Source organism: Bos indicus, chromosome 4 (assembly GCF_029378745.1).
Source record: "Bos indicus isolate NIAB-ARS_2022 breed Sahiwal x Tharparkar chromosome 4, NIAB-ARS_B.indTharparkar_mat_pri_1.0, whole genome shotgun sequence".
Classification (NCBI taxonomy): domain Eukaryota; kingdom Metazoa; phylum Chordata; class Mammalia; order Artiodactyla; family Bovidae; genus Bos; species Bos indicus.
In genome coordinates, this window is record NC_091763.1 from 33,115,253 (window position 1) to 33,131,563 (window position 16,311).

At 39.6% G+C, this 16,311-nt stretch overlaps 1 protein-coding gene across 10 annotated transcripts in view; it reads right to left on the reverse strand.

The window, feature by feature from the left end:
* Positions 1-16,311, reverse strand: part of LOC109557316 (phosphatidylcholine translocator ABCB4-like) — a 103,444-nt gene that overhangs the window by 55,690 nt on the left and 31,443 nt on the right. For 4 of the 10 annotated variants that reach the window (XR_011566204.1, XM_070787616.1, XM_070787618.1 and 1 more), the window contains exons 1-2: positions 13,955-16,073; positions 6,953-7,086 (exon numbers count right to left, since the gene is read on the reverse strand). Coding sequence is in view for 7 of the 10 variants with exons in the window: in XM_070787616.1 (XP_070643717.1) it covers positions 6,953-6,982 (30 nt within the window). In the remaining 3 variants the exon portion in view is untranslated. Of the gene's footprint in view, positions 1-6,952; positions 7,087-13,954; positions 16,088-16,311 lie in introns of those variants that run through there. The other 6 variants (XR_011566203.1, XM_070787614.1, XR_011566202.1 and 3 more) reach the window with 5 other exon arrangements.

The following is a 16,311-nucleotide window of genomic DNA, read 5'->3' on the forward strand; positions in this document are numbered from 1 at the left end:
AGATCACTTTCATATCATGTTCTACTTTTACAGATTTCTGGAAACACATTTTACCCACAGACCTACTTCGAATTACAGTAGGTATTAGACCTATAGTTAGTTATTGATATTCAATGGGTTAAAAATAGAGGCATGGATTTCAGTTCAGTTCAGTCGCTCAGTTGTGTCCAACTCTTGGTGACCCCATGAACCACAGCATGCCAGGCCTCCCTGTCCATCACCAACTCCCAGAGTCCACCCAAACCCATGTCCATCAAGTCAGTGATGCCATCCAACCATCTTATCCTCTGTTGTCCCCTTCTCCTGCCCTCAATCTTTCCCAGGATCAGGGTCTTTTCCAATGAGTCAGCTCTTCACATCAGGTGGCCAAAGGATTGGAGTTTCAGCTTCAGCATTAGTCCTTCCAATGAACACCCAGGACTGATCTCCTTTAGGATGGACTGGTAGGATCTCCTTGCAGTCCAAGGGACTCTCAAGAGTCTTCTCCAACAGTATAGTTAAAAAGCATCAATTCTTCAGCGCTCAGCTTTCTTTCCAGCTTGAACATCTGGAAGTTCACGGTTCACGTATTGCTGAAGCCTGGCTTGGAGAATTTTAAGCAATACTTTACTAGCGTGTGAGATGAGTGCAATTGTGCAGTAGTTTGAGCATTCTTTGGCATTGCCTTTCTTTGGGATTAGAATGAAAACTGACCTTTTCCAGTCCTGTGGCCACTGCTGAGTTTTCCACATTTGCTGGCATATTGAGTGCAGCACTTCCACAGCATCGTCTTTCAGGATTTGAACTAGCTCAACTGGAATTCCATCACCTCCACTAGCTTTGTTCATAGTGATGTTTGCTAAGGCCCACTTGACTTCTCATTCCAGGATGTCTGGCTCTAGGTGAGTGATCACACCATCGTGATTATCTGGGTCATGAAGATCTTTTTTGTACAGTTCTCCTGTGTATTCTTGCCACCTTTTCTTAGTATCTTCTGCTTCTGTCAGGTCGCTACCATTTCTGTCCTTTATTGAGCCCATCTTTGCATAAAATGTTCCCTTTGTATCTCTGATTTTCTTGAAGAGATCTCTAGTCTTTCCCATTCTGTCGTTTTCCTCTATTTCTTTGCACTGATCACTGAGTAAGGCTTTCTTACCTCTCCTTGCTATTCTTTGGAACTCTGCATTCAAATGCATTTATCTTTCCTTTTATCCTTTGCTTTTCACTTCCCTTCTTTTCACAGCTATTTGTAAGGCCTCCCCAGACAGCCATTTTGCTTTTTTGCATTTCTTTTTTTGGGGATGGTCTTTATTACTGTCTCTTGTACAATGTCACGAACCTCCGAACATAGTTCATCAGGCATTCTGTCTATCAGATCTAGTCCCTTAAATCTATTTCTCACTTCCACTGTATAGTCATAAGGGATTTGATTTAGGTCATACGTGAATGATCTAGTGGTTTTCTCCACTTTCTTCAATTTCAATCTGATTTTAGCAATAAGGAGTTCATGATCTGAGCCACAGTCAGCTCCTGGTCTTGTTTTTGCTGACTGTATAGAGCTTCTCCATCTTTGGCCGCAAAGAATACATAGGGTAAGGAACCACAAATTAGGAAAGCCTAACACAGCCTTAAATAAGAATTTTAAAAATAAGAACGCTCTTAAAAACAAACAAACAAAAAATCCACACAACATATGCAGGAAGAAGGAAGAACTCAACGACAGTAGAGAGTTCATACTTTCAGGCCAGAGACTAACTAAAGGGGAAGAAGGCTATCTTGAACTTGAATTCAGCTGGGATACTAAGAAAATCCAATGGAAAGATCTGCAAGATAAACAATAATAGTAACTAAGGATCCAATTTCAGTGGACCTTATGTCAAAGGTCATGTATTAATATTATGCTTACAAGTAATTGGCCCACCTTAGCAGATAGGGAAGATGGACGAGTTCAGAAGCAAGCAAAATAGGTACCTGTTGATATGAAGTTATTTTTCTCAGAAAGCTAATTCTAGCCTGACAGCTAAATAAGCTGATGTACAGAAATCCTATGTCCCCAAATTCCTGCATATTATACTTTTTATTTTTGGCTGCACTGGTGGGCCTGCGGGATCTTCGTTCTTTGACCAGGGATCAAACGCATGCCGTCTGCAGTGGAAACAGAGTGGTAACCACTGGACTATCAGGGGAGATCCCTTGTATACTATAGAAAGAAGAGCTGCAAATACGGCTGCAATGTAAAGATTACAGTCACAATCTTCAATTCAAATATTCCATTTCATTGACAGGTTATGAACAGGCCCTGGAAAATGAGGTCAACTAGTCACAGAGTAAGCAAAGAAAGGGAATGTCTACATTTTACAGGTCTCAGATTATGGTGACTAAGGTCACATCTCTTGTGGCAGCAAGTTTCTACATTGTGAATCTCAGCTGTTCAGTGATACGAAGACACACGCAATCCTGATTCAATCAATCAATTTAGAGAATGTCTCTGGGCTGAATTAATCTTTGGGCCACAGGGCATCCTGTCTTCCACTATTTAAAATGTTCACATAACCCTAAAAGTGTAATCAGAATGAATCTGGTTTCTTAAATAGAAGTCAAAAATGAATATCTTAGTTTTGGTCCCAAGCCTACTGAGTTACACACTGTTTAAAACCTAAGTTTGGTGCTCAGGTTCTGGTACGGTTTCCCAAGTATCAAGGCTGGATAAGAGTGTTATACATGCTAGCAGTCACTCCGAACTGCAGTTCAAAGGCTCAGTAGACCTGCCCCCTGAGATATCTGTTTAATCCTTCAATCCTGACACCTGGCAGATGTGATGCACTGAGTAGATTAAGTACTTTGCTCTTTGCACTACAGTGAAGAAAGACAGGTGTAATCTTTGCCTGCAGACTTTTCCAGACAAGTAGTAGATCTTTCTTCCCCTACAAGTATGAATAAATGGAGGCTTCTCTGGTGGCTCAGATGGTAAAGAGTCTGCCTGCAATGAGGCAGACCTGAGTTCAATCCCAGGGTTGGGAAAATCCCCTGGAAAAGGAAATGGCAACACACTCCAGGATCCTTGCCTGGGGATGGACTCTGTTTGAGGCCTGAGCAAAACAAAGATATAAAAACAGGATTTAGAAGGTGATTGTTCTGTGGTGTTTTGATACTCAATACCAGTTTTTTACAGAATAAATATTAACCCATCTCTGCTGGGCAGCATCTTGCTGTGTAGGGCCTACTCCCAAGGCTTCTTAAGAGAGCTGGTCAGCTGGAGTTTCGGATTCTTTGGTCTTCCCAGGTCAACCTTTTGTATTTTGGTAAATGCTAGTTATATAAATACATTCTCCCCTATATTGAAGGGGTTTAGAATACACTTGTCATGTTAATCTCTCCTGCTTTTAATTTGAAAATAAGAAAATAAAGTTTCTGTATCACTGGGGTAACTTCTATTAATATAATCCCTTATGATTATATAGAGGAAGTGACACATAGATTCAAGGGATTAGATCTAATAGACAGTGCCTGAAGAACTATGGATGGAGGTTCCTAGCATTGTACAGGAGGCGGTGACAAAAACCATCCCCAAGAAAAAGAAATGCAACAAGGCAAAATGGTCGTCTGAGGAGGCCTTAAAGAAGAGAAGCTACAGGCAAAGGAGAAAGGGAAAGATACATCCATCTGAATGCAGAGTTCCAAAGAACACCAAGGAGAGATAAGAAAGCCTTATTAAGTGAACACTGCAAAGAAAGAGAGGAAAACAACAGAATGGGAAAGACTAGAGATCTCTTCAGGAAAATCAGAGATACCAAGGGAACATTTCATGCAAAGATGGGCACAATAAAGGACAGAAATGGGATGGACCTAGCAGAAGATATTATAGGTGGCAAGAATACACAGAAGAAGAACTATACAAGAAAGATGTTCATGACCCAGATAACCACGATGGTGTGATCACTCACCTAGAGTCAGACATCTTGCAATGTGAAGTCAAGTGGGCCTTAGGAAGTATTGCTACAAACAAAGCTAGGGGAAGTGATGGAATTCCAGCTGAGATATTTCAAACCCTAAAAGATGATGCTGTGAAAGTGCTGTACTCAATACAGAAGCAAATTTGGAAAAGTCAGCAGTGGCTACAGGACTGGAAAAGGTCAGTTTTCATTCCAATCCCAAAGAAGGGCAATGCCAAAGAATGCTCAAGCTACCATACAGTTGCGCTCATTTCACATGTTAGCAAGGTAATGCTCAAATCCTTCAAGCTAGGCTACAACATTACATGAACCGAGAACTTTCAGATGTACACGCTGGACTTAGAAAAGGCAGATGAACCAGAGATCAAATTGCCAACATCCACTGAATCACAGAAAAAGCAAGAGAATTTCAGAAAAACATCTGCTTCATTGACTATGCTAAAGGCTTTGACTGTGTGCATCACAACAACTGTGGAAAATTCTGAAAGAGATGGGAATACCAGACCACCTGACCTGCCTCCTGAGAAACCTGCATGCAGGAAGAAGCAACAGCTAGAACCAGACATGGAACAACAGGCTGGCTCCAAATTGGGAAAGGAGTACTTCAAGGCTGTATACTGTACCCTGCTTGTTTAACTTATATGCAGAGTACATTATGTGAAATGCCAGGCTAGATGAATCACAGGCTGGAATCAAGACTGCCAGGGGAAATATCCATAACTTCAGATATGTAGATGACACCACCCTAATGGCAGAAAGCGAAGAGGAACTAAAGAGTCTCTTGATGAAGGTGAAAGAGGAGAGCGAAAAAGCTGGCTTAAAACACAACATTTTCAAAAAACTAATCTCATGGCATCTGGTCCCATCACTTCATGGCAAATAGATGGGGAAACAATGGAAACAGCGACAGACTTTATTTTCTTGGGCTCCAGAATCACTGTGGACAGTGACTGCAGCCATGAAACTAAAGGCACTTGCTCCTTGAAAGAAAAGCTACGACAAACCTAGGCAGTGTTTTAAAAAGCAGACACATCACCTTGTCAACAAAGGTCTGTATAATTAAAGCTATGGTTTTTTCAACAGTCATGTATGGATGTGAGAGTTCAACCATAAAAAAGGATGAGCGCTTAAGAATTGATGCTTTTGAACCTTGATGCTAGAGAAGTCTCTTGAGAGTCCCTTGGACAGCAAGGAGATCAAACCCGTCACTCTGAAAGGAAATCAAACCCAAATATTCACTGGAAGGGCTGATGCTGATGCTCCAAAATTTTGGCCATATGATGTGAAGAGCCAGCTCACTGGAAAAGACCCTGATGCTGGGGAAACTGAGGGCAGAAGGAGAAGAGCGCAACAAAGAATGAAATGGGTGGATGGCATCATTGATTCAATGGACATGAGTCTGACAAACTCTGGGAGAGAGTGAAGGACAGGGAAGCTTGGCATGCTATAGTCCATGGGGTCACAAACAGCCGGACATGACTGAGTGACTGAACAAGTCTTTTCACCTTAACCTACAGAAGCCAAGATACAAACTCAGTTAAGATGCAAAAGAGAATTCAAATTGCACATTTTAAAAACCTGTATTCAATCAGACAATTAGAAAGTAAATAAATGAATAAATTTAATAGTTAAAGAAAACGGAGGCCAAAAGACCACTAAGATAACAATTGTGACAAAAATGAAATCTGCTAAAGTAAAAAAGAAACAAAAGAGATTTAAACATCTATGAGAAAAAAATTTTTACAAAAAAACTAGTCACAGTTGACTTAGAAATGAAGACATTTATTGACTTCAATGTATCCCCTATTGGCTCAGACAGTAAAGAGTTTGCCTGCAATACAGGAGACTCGGGTTTGATCCCTAGGTCGGGAAGATCCCTAGAGAAGGGAATGGCAACCCCACTCCAGTATTCCTGCCTGGAAAATCCCATGGACGGAGGAGCCTGGTGGTCTCCAATCCATGGAGTTGCAAAAAGTCAGACATGACTAACACACTAACTTAAAAATATTACACATTCTATTAAACAAGATAAATACATTTTTGTTAATATTAATGTTATCAGAAAAGTCTTTTAAGTCCTAGGAAGCTATCAAGCTTGTGAATACACTCTAAGTTTTCCCAAATTCTCATTTTTACCTGAAAGCTTTAATTTTAACATTGGCAACAAATACTGTCAAGCTGTTCTTCTTGTCGGAACAGACTTACTTCATTCATCTTTATTTAAGGACTGTCTACAAATGTCTAAGTCAAAAAAGCTATAGTTTGAATGTTTTTCTTTCAAGTAAAAATACTATTACACAACAAAAGCATCTAGTTCAGCTAACAATTCAAACGGTTGCACGAGCACTTTTCTTCGAGACGACCACTGTGTTTCAGTATGCTGCGGAAGTGCTTTATGCATGCTCCCCACTGTGTCAATCAAAATACTAAGAAGAAAGGCTTCCAAAGGCTGAGATTTAATTAAATTAATAATGTCTACCATTACAAACATTAAGTGAAAGTGGCTTTTTTTTTTTAAGACAGAGTGCATGATGGGGAAGAACTCAGTGACTAGTAGAATAGTTTGTTGCCACTGTTTTACTTTGTGCCAAGGCAGCAGCAATTTTACCTACCACTGCTTCTGCACCAGTAATGCGATAGCAACCCGGTGCAACAGGCAAATCACATCTGGAATTATGTGAACACAGTCTGACACGTGGACTGCCAGCGCAGGACACGAAGAGCTGCTGAAACTTCACAGACTGGGAAATATTTCACCATGCTTCTCAAAAAAGAAACTCACAGTGACTAGCTTCATGCCTTCTTGCTACTTATAAGGCAACAGAGAAGATTCAAGAGCACTCTAAAATAACCAGTAAGAAAAAAAATTAACTTCTGAAAGATGTTAAATATGGTCAAGTGCTTAATTTCAACAAAGAAAGGAAATATTGTATACAGCAAGGAGCTTGAGTTCTCTGTTTGGGTCAAATGCTCAGGCAGAGAGCACACGCATACCCTGCACATTCCTACTGAGGTCTTACCTTAGCTCTGGAGGAACTGACATGTTCCATATTCTCAATGCTGCAGATACAGTTGTGTGAAACCTTCCGGCAAGCCACTCTGATATAGTCCCAGAAGCTACGAGGACTTCCGTAACCAAACCAGGTTACTTGACCTTCAGGAGACAAATTGTAACACAAAAAGAAAACCAGGCTAGTAACTCAAAATGCAAGAACAACAAAATAAAGGGCAGGAGAGTGTGCAATTGTGGAAAGGACACTGATTTGGGGGTCAAAAAGCCTTAAGTCTGGTCCCTTTCTAACTTTACCTACTTGTGTGATTTGGGGCAATTTATTTAATGGATCTGGATAGCAGTTTTCTCAACAATACAATCAGAGTCAATGAAGCAAAAAGGGCCTAGACACTAAACACAATTGTCTGCAGGTTAATATCCTATCGTTCTAACACAGTCTTCCAGAGAGCACACAGTTAGCTTTCCCTGTGCTTCCAGTTAAGCTTTCATTTAAATCGCACCTTTGCGGTTTATGGAGAAGGCAATGGCACCCCACTCCAGTACTCTTGCCTGGAAAATCCCATGGACGGAGGAGCCTGGTAGGCTGCAGTCCATGGGGTCGCTAAGAGTCGGACACGACTGAGCGACTTCACTTTCACTTTCACCATTTACTGGCTGTGTGACACCAGGCAAGTTAATTAACCTTTCTGAACACCACTTTTCTTGACTCTAAAAGGGGACTAGTTGGAGTAACCACTTTATGAGTATTCTCTGAATCAAATACAACAATGCCTGAGTAATGCCTGAGTAGTCCTGAGTAATGCCTGAGTAATGAGTATGAGTAATGAGTATTGAGTAATGCCTGAGTATTCAGGGTATAGTATTCTCTGAATCAAATACAACAATGCCTGAGTAATGCCTGAGTACTCCTGAGCATAGGACTTGGCACATAAAAGTACTGTAAAAAAGATAATAAAAAAGGAAAAAAATGTTACCTCTTGCATCCTAAACCTTTCTCTTCTTGGAAAAACAGAAAAAAATGTAAAAGGCAACACTTTTTCTCCTCTTCAGAGGGATACTTCGAAGAAACGAAACAACGTGTAGCCCATAAGTACCTATCAACAGCGGGAACCGTACACTGACTAACCATTACCACCCATTCACTACCATTCTACCCAAACTTTCATCCGTCATTCACCTGCTCACTTCTAGTCAACAACCCATGACAAGTCCTTAGGCACTTACCATTCTAATCTTCCAGACCTGGATAACTATGTCTGTGTTCAAGAACAAATGTTCTTTTGTGCGTATTAATATTTCAATGCAGGACTTTGGGTAATAAGTCCATGGGACCAATTTTGTACTCTGAATATGTTTAAATGGGATATGAGAGACATCTTAGTATTTCTTCAGTTTTCTGAAATAATTATTCTTACCTAGGGAAGCTGTTCAATTTTAAGAAAGAGTAGCTTTTATATTTTAAAACCTCTGCTTCTTTATTTTGAAGTAACATTTATTTATCTCAATTTTCTTTTCCCTAGTAACATGTTCTCTCTAAGCAACATCAAGAAGTATAAAAGTGTTCTTGTCCACATGCAGCATTTTAGGAACAATGTCTGAAATATCTGAGTGGTGTCCAACCATGGCAACACCTAAGAATAACTAGGCTTCTTTTAAAAAGTACTCATGTCTGGGCTCCACCCAAACTAAATAATCAGAATCTTTGGGGGTGGGCCTAGGCATTGCTATTGTTAAAAGATCCCTCTGGTATTTCTAATAATATAGTTAATCAACCAAGGGAAAGCTCATATGTCACAATAGGTAATCCCTATTCATCATGCAGGACATTTCAAAGGCCTCCTTTTTTTGTAAGCCGCATGTGATCTCTACAGCAAGTCACTTCTCCCTACGAGCTGGCCTAACACCCTGAGCTTACACTTATAGTCACCTGCTTACTTGATTGTCTCACACATGAGATGGTAAGGTCACTAAGGCAGAGACTATATCTTATTTGTCTTTAATTCTATCTCCAGCACTTGACACAGTGCTTGTCTCACAGCAGGCATTTAATAAATATTTATGAAAACAAATCGACTGGTTAATTCACACTAGCCAGATCTTAACTGCAACACATATAAAAATTTGAATCTTAAAAATCTAATTAGGATCTTTTAACAGTAACAACTCAGTGACAATCTGGTATCAAGATGTCTGCATGCTACATTGCAAACATCAAATATTCTGACAAAAATATTTACCTTTATAAAAATACAAAAGCATTGACACATCCCTACTCAAACATCATTATATAACTCAAATGTGTCTTCAGTAATGAAATCTTACTGCCAAAAGTAGAAATCTATAGGAATATTTAGAATCTTCCTTCTTTCTTTCAGTCTCTCCCCATCGCTTCTCTTTGCTCCTTCTCCTCTTTAAAAAAAGTTCCCAGAACAGGATGTTAGCATAGTTTGTTTTTAGGGCAATTTTCATGTTATTAATTTGTTAGCCATTTGGAGAAGAGACAGGATGTCTAATGTTAAGAATATGGGCTTTTGAGTCAAGACCAGAACAGAGCACTTTCTAGACGTGCAGTCTTAAGCAAATGACTTTTCATTCTACCAACCTGAGTTTCTTCTATGAACTGATAATAATGGTAGTATCTACATGATAACACTGTTGTGAGGATTAGATAATGTGCAGCAATTACATATAGCCTAATACAGATGTTAATAACCATTATTACTTTTATTATTATCATACAAACAGTTCAGAGATCCAAGCTCCCCTTGCATTACAAAATAGCAATGAAACGCATAGTGAAGTTTTTCCCATGACTTGCTTAGAATCTAGAAAAATCTTTAAAATTTACTCCCTAATCCAACCTTTTCCCATATCAACCATCCTAAATTGACCTCCCTAAAATCTAGTCTTGGTTAATTTCTTTAGCCTCTATTAATTGAGATCATCCCACAGTTTAAAAATGAGGACTACCAACCACACTTCTCTCAATAAATGGAGTACCATACACTGGAAGCAATCTTAAAGGGAGAATCACAAGGTTTCTCTGGTAACTTTATTTTAAACATTCTCATAAATTTGATGTGGTTGAGGAAAATAATTTATGAGAAATTTAAAAGTAGAGCCGTTGAAAAAATTTTTAAATGTAACAAAGTCCCCTATCGATGGGTAGGGATGACTCAGTAATCCCACTACTGGGCATATTTCCAGAGAGAACCATAATTCAAAACAACACACGCACCCCAATGTTCCCTGTAGCACTACTTACAATAGGCAGGACATGGAAGCAACCTAAATGTCCAGCAATAGGGGAATGGACAGAGAAGCTGTGGTACATATATAGAACTGAATATTACCAACCATAAAAAGGAATGAAACTGGATCATCTGTAGAGACATGTATGGACCTAGAGGCTATCATACCGAGTAAGGTAAGTTACAAAGAGAAAAATATCATATATTAATACATATACGTGGAATCTAGAAAAATGGTATAGATGATCTTATTTGCAAAACAGAAACAGAGACACAGACACAGAGAACAAACATATGGAGCCAAGGGGGGAAGAAGTGGGGTGGGATGAAGTGGGAGTTTGGGATTGACATATATACACTACTGGTAATATGTATAAAATAGATAAGTGGTGAAGACTTAATAAATAGCTCAGGGAACTCTACTCAGTGCTCTGGGGCCACCTAAATGGGAAGGAAATCCCCAAACGAGGGGATATATGTAAACGTACAGCTGATTCTCTTTGCTGCACAGAGGAAACTAACACAGCATTGTGAAGCAACTACACTCCAGTAAAAATCACCTTAAAGAAACAGAGTCCCCTTTTGGAGGAGAGGAAACAAAGATACGGAAAAACTAAATATCTAGGCTTAGGTTATACAGAGAAGGAATGGATGCTAAATCCTTCAGACTCCTGCTGTGTGAATGATATGCTGTCTACAGGACTTTCACCCACGAGACAATGACAAGATTTCCTAGATAAGAAACTAAAGAAACTGAGAAACTAACCAACTAACAGCATGACACATCACCATGACTTGCAGGGCCTTACGCTGAAGCTGAAGCTCCAATATGCTGGCCACCTGATGCAAAGAGCTGACTCATTAGAAAAGACCCTGATGCTGGGAAAGACTGAAGGCAGGAGAAGAGGATGACAGAGGATGAGACAGTTGGATGGCATCACCAACTCAATGCACATGAGGTTGAGCAAGCTCTGGGAGGTGGTGAAGGACAGGGAAGCCTGGCGTGCTGCAGTCCATGGGGTTGCAAAGAGTTGGACACGACTGAGCGACTGAACAACAAAGTATACCAGTCACAGCATCTTCACAACACTTCCACCTACTCGAGAAATGAGATGAGAGCATGACTGGCTTGATTCTGCCTGCCTTACTCTTTCATGTGCATTGTTTTCAAAATGAATTTGTTAAATCAAGACCCTGAATTTTTCACATTCAGAATGATGTGCTTTGGTTAGGAGAAGGTGGGGGTCTTTGTTAGAAACTCCGAATGAACTCTCATGTAAATTGTCCATGTATCCTAGGATTTTAAGTAAGTAATTTCTGCATCTATGAAAATGGTTGAGGTTAAGAACAACAGAAGTGTTAAATTGGTTATTTGAATTATTATTACTTGAACATCGCTTGTACTTAAATATAGATTAACTGTTAGCAAAAGATGTACTTGGGGTTATTAGTCTGTAAAACCTATATTCAACAGGAAAATTTAAAAAGTTACAAGCTGACCATGCCTTTAAAAATTGCTGAGGTAATGAACAATCACTCCAAAGACATTCTCATTTCCTTTAAAAATAGCCACAAAAGCAATCACATAGCAAGGAACCAACTAGCCTATATTTTGAAGACATTTTATTCAGGAGAAGAAACATGCTATCACTAATTGAATTCTCTTTTTAATGTTGGCAACAAGTACAGATTTATAAAGTGCTTTCAATTTTATATGTATTTTTAGAAGTTGACTTTTTACCAAAGTAACTTTTCAATACTTATTTCCAACCCATTGATCTGACTCTAATTCATTTCAGGCACAGAAATAAGAGGTGAAAGTTTGCTAGACTAAAAGGTGATCTGCTACTAACCAGCTACATGATGTCTTTCCCACTAAACTGCCTATTTTCAAGCACCTTAAAATGGCCTGTGATCACTAAGGTCTAATATTATTTTAAATTGCTCTTTCATATTACCTCACTTGAATAATGTAGATGTTCACGTCATGCAGAGTATTTGTGTTTTGTTCTTACGTTATTTTATGGCCAGATGAGACCTTCTAAAAACTGAAATTTCCTAATGGTTCTCTATTTAGTAGTGGATGACAACACGTCATCTTTTGGTAATATATAAATTAATCTGTTAAATGACTTTCTTTCTCCACTCTTTGTATTGTGCTTAGTTTTGTGAAGAGCTGACTGAAGTTTTGTTAGTGCCACAATACATCACCTGGATGACAACATCAAAGACTATTACCTTGGACCTGCCATTTATCTACACGAGCAATAAAAGACAGCGCCATCAAATTTTAAAAAGCCACTCTAATATCACTGCTCCTTGGAAGAAAAGCTATGACAAAACTAGACAGTGTTTCAAAAGGCAGAGACATCACTTTGCCAACAAAGGTCCACATAGTCAAAGGTATGGTTTTTCCAGTAGTCATGTACGGATGTGAGAGCTGGACCATACAGAAGGCTGCATGCTAAAGAATTGATGCTTTCAAACTGTGGTGCTAGAGAAGACTCTTGAGAGTCCCTTGGACAGCAGGACATCAAACCACTCAATCCTAAAGGAAATCAAGCCTGAATATTCATTGGAAGAACTGACGCTGAAGCTGATATTCACTGGCTACCTGATGCGAAGAGTTGACTCATTGGAAAAGACCCTGACACTGGAAAGACTGAAGGCAGGAGGAGAAGGGGACAACAGAAGATGAGATGGTTGGATGGCATCACTGACTCAATGGACATGAGTTTGAGCAAACTTTGGGAGACAGTGAAGGACAGGGAAGCCTGGCGTGCTAGAGTCCATGGGGTCACAACAAGCACGATTGAGCAACTCAACAACAAAATACCACTGCAAAAGTTTCAGATACTTCAAGGAAACTAATTACTTGTGGATTTATATTGTTGCCAATATATTTAGATTGTTTAACTTTGCACTGTCAATTTTATAGTGTGTGTGTGCGTGTGCAGTTGCTTCAGTTGTGTCAGACTCTTTGTGACCCTATGGACCGTAGCCCACCACAGGCTCCTTTGTCCATGGGATTTTCCTGTCAAGAACATTGGAGTGAGTTGCCATTTCCCCCTACTGGGGGGATCTTCCCAACTCAGAGATTGAACCCACGTCTCCTGTGTCTCTTGCACTGCAGGCGGATTCTTTACCACTGAGTTGCCAGGGAAGCAGGAATCTTACATTTCTTCCTGCTAACTTATGAAAATTAGTTTAAATTTTTCTAAAGAGAGAAAATTCCCATTTCTGAAAAAAGATCAGAATCTTGTCCTTTAAAAAAAAAAGGCACTTTTAGTTGAAGTTCACATTTATTAGACCACCCAGTGCTGAAAGTACAATCGTGACCTTAATTTTCTAGATAAAGTTTCATGTTAATGTTCTAAAAAAAAAAAAGAATATAAACACTTAAACTAACTTTAATTACACTTCCAGCTGATGTGAATAACTCTGAGTCTAGATGAGAGACTCAACTGTACTTACACCGCTAGCTCTATATTACTTATAAGATGCCTCAAGTAAATCATTCAGCAACTATGAATCACAGTTACCAATCTATAAAATGTAATCATTACCAATCTATAACATGTAATCATTATCCTTTGGTGCTGACAATGTCTTGTTCACTGGTAAGGAACTTATCACAAACTTCTAAACCATACCACAGTTTATACCATAAAACTTAGCCAATTCTTAATCTCCCAAACCAACAAAGAAAATGAAGATAATCAGGTTCACCAGAAATCTGAAAACTGAATTTGACTTACAGGCTTTTTTATCCTAGTAATTTTGCCATCTTTTGAAGCAGAGTACAAAGGTTTTGCGTTCTTCTTCCACCCGCATTTTTAATATAAGGCTTAGAACACTGGTAGACTGAATTAAGAGCATGAAGGCTGACATCCACACAGAGTCACATATCAAAGCACAGGCCTGAAGAAATGAAGTGTAATGTTTTAGCAGTGACTAAGGTTATATACAAGGGACCTAAATTGTTTAAAGTGATTGTGGGGATCAGGATTGAGGAAACGAGAACATACTGTTTTTCTATTTCTACCTGTCTTACTATAAGTGATCTTTAAAAATAACAACTATGTACTTCTTTTCTAAGTCAAAAATATAATAAAAGGCATTAGCATGAGGCCTAGCAGTGCTTTGTATACAGCAGGAATACAATAAAAAAAAATTCAAATAAGTGAGTTAAGGCATATATTCTACCTTGAAGAAAGGAAACTAAGGAATATAGTCCCACTAGTGGTTTAAGACCAGCAGTGACTGCTGATAGCACCCATGTATGTTTTACTGAGTAACTTTGGAAAATTCACAGCTTCCCTGAGCCCCAGTTTGCATGTAATTCAAATATTACTACACAGCACTTACAAACTGAGAAAATAACCAGTAAGTCTCATATTGGTGAGTTATTAGTTCAGTTCAGTCACTCAGTCGTGTCCGATTCTTTGCGACCCCATGAATAGCAGCACACCAGGCCTCCCTGTCCATCACCAATTCCCCGAGTCCACCCAAATTCCTGTCCATCGAGTCGGTGATGCCATCCAGCCATCTCATCCTCTGTCGTCCCCTTCTTCTCCTGCCCCCAATCCTTCCCAGCATCAGAGTCTTTCCCAATGAGTCAACTCTTTGCATGAGGTGGCCAAAGTATTGGAGTTTCAGCTTTAGCATCAGTCCTCCAAGGAATGCCCAGGGCTGATCTCCTTTAGAATGGACTGGTTGGATCTCCTTGCAGTCCAAGCAACTCTCAAGAGTCTTCTCCAACACCACAGTTCAAAAGCATCAATTCTTCAGCGCTCAGCCTTCTTCACAGTCCAACTCTCACATCCATACATGACCACTGGAAAAACCATAGCCTTGACTACATGGACCTTTGTTGGCAAGGTAATGTCTCTGCTTTTCAATATGCTATCTAGGTTGGTCATAACTTTCCTTCCAAGGAGTAAGCATCTTTTCATTTCATGGCTGCAGTCACCATCTGCAGTGATTTTGGAGCCCCAAAAAATAAAGTCTGACACTGTTTCCACTGTTTCCCCATCTATTTCCCATGAAGTGATGGGACCAGATGTCATGATCTTAATTTTCTGAATGTTGAGCTTGAAGCCATCTTTTTTACTCTCCTTTTTCACTTTCATCAAGAGGCTTTTTAGTTTCTCTTCACTTTCTGCCATAAGGATGGTGTCATCAGCATATCTGAAGTTACTGATATTTCTCCTGGCAATCTTGATTCCAGCTTGTGCTTCTTCCAGCCCAGCGTTTCTCATGATGTCCTCTGCACAGAAGTTAAATAAGCAGGGTGACAATATACAGCCTTGACGTACTCCTTTTCCTATTTGGAACCAGTCTGTTTTCCATGTCCAGTTCTAACTGTTGCTTCCTGACTGCATATAGGTTTCTCAAGAGGCAGGTCAGGTGGTCTGGTATTCCCATCTCTTAAAGAATTTTCCACAGTTTATTGTGATCCACACAGTCAAAGGCTTTGGCATAGTCAATAAAGCAGAAATAGATGTTTTTCTGGAACACTCTTGCTTTCTCGATGATCCAGCAGATGTTGGCAATTTGATCTCTGGTTCCTCTGCCTTTTCTAAAACCAGCTTGAACATCTGGAAGTTCACGATTCACGTATTGCTGAAGCCTGGCTTGGAGAATTTTGAGCATTATTTTACTAGCGTATGAGATGAGTGCAATTGTGTGGTAGTTTGAGCATTCTTTGGCATTGCCTTTCTTTGGGATTGGAATGAAAACTGACCTTTTCCAGGCCTGTGGCCACTGTTGAGTTTTCCAAATTTGCTGGCATATTGAGTGCAGCACTTTCACAGCATCATCTTTCAGGATTTGAAAGAGCTCAACTGGAATTCCATCACCTCCACTACCTTTGTTCGTAGTGATGCTTTCTAAGGCCCACTTGACTTCACATTCCAGGATGTCTGGCTCTAGGTGAGTGATCACACCATTGTGATTATCTGGGTCATGAAGATCTTTTTTGTACAGTTCTTCTGTGTATTCTTGCCACCTTTTCTTAATATCTTCTGCTTCTGTTAGGTCCATACCATTTCTGTCCTTTATCGAGCCCATCTTTGCATGAAATGTTCCCTTGGTATCTCTGATTTTCTTGAAG